Source organism: Monomorium pharaonis, chromosome 8, assembly GCF_013373865.1.
Source record: "Monomorium pharaonis isolate MP-MQ-018 chromosome 8, ASM1337386v2, whole genome shotgun sequence".
NCBI classification, from domain to species: Eukaryota; Metazoa; Arthropoda; class Insecta; order Hymenoptera; family Formicidae; genus Monomorium; species Monomorium pharaonis.
This window is the reverse complement of record NC_050474.1, coordinates 2,838,305-2,841,330: the sequence shown is the minus strand read 5'-3', so window position 1 is coordinate 2,841,330 and position 3,026 is coordinate 2,838,305. Positions and strand designations below refer to the sequence as shown.

General features: G+C 35.8%; 1 protein-coding gene across 1 annotated transcript; it reads left to right on the top strand.

Annotated features, from left to right (window-relative positions):
- The first annotated feature begins 580 nt into the window (after window positions 1–580).
- Window positions 581–3,006, top strand: LOC105830842 (60S ribosomal protein L15). The gene is made up of 5 exons (XM_012670471.3): window positions 581–700; window positions 1,077–1,257; window positions 1,861–1,997; window positions 2,347–2,457; window positions 2,696–3,006. Exons 2-5 carry the CDS (start codon window positions 1,086–1,088, stop codon window positions 2,888–2,890), a joined length of 615 nt encoding a protein of 204 aa, XP_012525925.1. The 5' UTR covers window positions 581–700; window positions 1,077–1,085; the 3' UTR covers window positions 2,891–3,006.
- Window positions 3,007–3,026: the final 20 nt, after the last annotated feature.

The following is a 3,026-nucleotide window of genomic DNA, read 5'->3' as shown; positions in this document are numbered from 1 at the left end:
AATAAACATCATGTAATACATTACATGTATTACAAATGTAATACATTACATTTTAAGAACTTATATTTAATGATGAAAACTTTTTTTCAGAATTTGTGTATAATTTTGTGACGTTTTAGAAAATTTCTCAGATTTTTCTCAATTCGTATAAAAATTTTGATAAAAATTTTTATTAAGATATACATAAATTATATTTAAAAATCTAGGACATTCTCAGAGCATTCAAAATGTGAAAGTAAGTTTTTTTATTGACTGTAAGGGACGTCATCCTGTTCTCGCAAAGTTCCTAAAGAGAAATAACAAATAATAGACATCTCTGATTTGTTTATATGCTTTCTGAGTATATATTGGAGCCGGAATCGCGTAGGAGCAAGACGTGCTTTCGCATTCCGACGTAAATTCAAGCTTGACCTAGATTCTGCGTATCAATACAGTTCCAGGTCCCGAGTAATCTACAGAAATCGTAAATCGCATATATTTATAATATGAATATATACATCATATATATGTATATATTTCATATGCCTCTCTCGCCATTTTGTTTCGAATATCGACGGACGTTTGCGCACGCGATTCTCGCCCGGAGTTTCAGATGTCTCTGGAGATGACGTAGGAATACGCCATGTTGTAGAGGTGACCAGGTGGCTCCATCAGGAACTGCCGGCCAGACTCTTCTTCCTTCTATTTTGGATCGTGTGGGGTGAGTGACGTCCGTTGGTGAAAATCGCATTTTATTACAGACATCCTAAATTTTACGGGCGTCGAAATACGAACAGCTCGTTCATCGTGCTTTTCAATTCGAGATTTCTTTGTATTTTTCATAAACTCTACCGTCGATCTATCATATTCGCCGCGGCGGAAACTTTAACCTCGATCATGCTCGCCGCACTCGCGTTTCAACATTTCCCTTCTTCGAACGCGCTCCGCGAGGCATTTTCAATCGAGAATAATGAAAATAACGATTTAAACGCATACGCCTTTCATTAGGGAAGAAGATAATCGTTTACGTGAAATTTTCGTAGCATAAGAACACGAATGATGCCACCGTCTAACCTGTCTGACCATCATGTGTACAGGGATCCGCGATGGGTGCATACAAGTATATGCAGGAGCTCTATCGCAAGAAGCAGAGCGACGTGCTCCGCTTCTTGCTGCGCGTCAGATGCTGGCAGTACCGCCAGTTGACCAAGATGCATCGTGCCCCTAGACCATCCAGACCAGACAAGGCCCGCCGTCTGGGTTACAAAGCCAAGCAAGGTGAGCGTCGTCATCCAAGTACCTGCCGAATAGAGAACATACACGCGTCTGAAAATTAATTTTTGATCGTTGGACACATCTAATTGAGATCAAGGTTTGGCAAATGATATTAGAGATGTTTGCTTCTTAAATATTTGTAGTAAAAAAATTTTGTTTTTGATATTAATGTATATTTTTGCGATTTACTCTTTATAATTGACAATCGTGGGGGGATTATGATACTAAACTATTCCTTTTTTCTTAAATTTGAATGCTGTATACGATTTACAATTTATATTTACATTTTATATAATTACACTTTTATGATTTATAATAAACTATATTTTACAAGGCATAAGTACAATTCCATAGCTATTGATAAATTTTAAACTTATTAATAGAACTTTTTATAATATATGATTATACTATTTTATTGCGTTTAATATCGAAATATATGCAATTTTTACATGGAAATGAAATGATGATTTTGGACTTGCACCACTCTGACAGTGTTGTGAAGAGAAAAATACCCTATTAATTACTGATATACATGGCAAATTATGTTTATGTGATAAGTATATGATAGTAAGTGGAGAATAAACATCTCATTTTTGTGCGACACAGGTTTCATTGTCTTTAGAATTCGCGTACGACGTGGTGGACGCAAGCGTCCAGTTCCCAAGGGTGCGACCTATGGCAAACCCAAGAGCCACGGTGTCAACCAGTTGAAACCGACAAGGAAACTGCAATCAGTTGCAGAGGTGAGATGTTGAACTGAACTCTACGTAGTCAAGTTTGTAAGCTATAAAAAAAGATCTTAGGAATCTCATATGATGAATTTGTACCATGCACCACTCTTATCTTAAAATGAGGAGACAGCTGTACTTTCTGATTACATATTTTTAATTGTGGAAATTATAGTTTTATTAATATTAACAGTAATTAACATTAACAGAATTTTATCATTGTATTTATAAAAATGATGATAGAAGTTTTTATTAATGAACAACATTGATTTTTTTTCTTCCTTGGATGTCTGAAATTACCATCAGTTTTTGACAAATTCTTCTCTTTTATTAGAATTCTCTACTTACAATATTTCTGTTGCAGGAACGCGTTGGCCGCCGTTGTGGCGGATTGCGAGTACTGAACAGCTACTGGGTAGCTCAAGACTCTTCATACAAATACTATGAAGTTATTCTGGTCGATCCTGCCCATAAGGTACTTCATTAGAATTTATAGCTACTATTATCTTCAAACAAATCTATTTTGTACTATTATATATGTATGAACTGATACCTGATATACTTTTTTTCTTTTAACAATATGATGACAATTTTTATCACTAATGAATTATCCATGATTTTTAATCTTCCTTGGATGTCTGAACACAAATTATTCAGAATTATTTTAATATTTATTCGCCGCGTATTTTTAACATTTTTTGTTTTTGTTTTAGGCAATTCGTAATGATCCTAAAGTAAATTGGGTATGCAACGCAGTGCACAAACACCGTGAGCTTCGCGGCAAAACTTCCGCTGGCAGGAGCTCTCGCGGATTAGGCAAAGGACATCGCTACTCGCAAACAATCGGTGGCTCGCGTCGGGCGGCCTGGAAGAGACGAAACACGCTATCTCTCCGCAGAAAACGATAATTATCTTGTTTGTAACTTTTGCAATGCAAGGTACATCATTTTATTGGTTACATCGGATCAATATCGTGACGTATCCTGTACAAAAAATAAATATTTCTTTCTTAAGACTTGGAAAATTTTGGTATTCTTTTGGTTT

Coding starts and splice junctions, on each gene's coding strand:
- LOC105830842 (XM_012670471.3), top strand. CDS start 1,086: ATGGGTGCATACAAGTATATGCAGGAGCTCTATCGCAAGAAGCAGAGC. Junction 1,998..2,346: donor AACTGCAATCAGTTGCAGAG/GTGAGATGTTGA, acceptor TTTCTGTTGCAG/GAACGCGTTGGCCGCCGTTG. Junction 2,458..2,695: donor TGGTCGATCCTGCCCATAAG/GTACTTCATTAG, acceptor TTTTTGTTTTAG/GCAATTCGTAATGATCCTAA.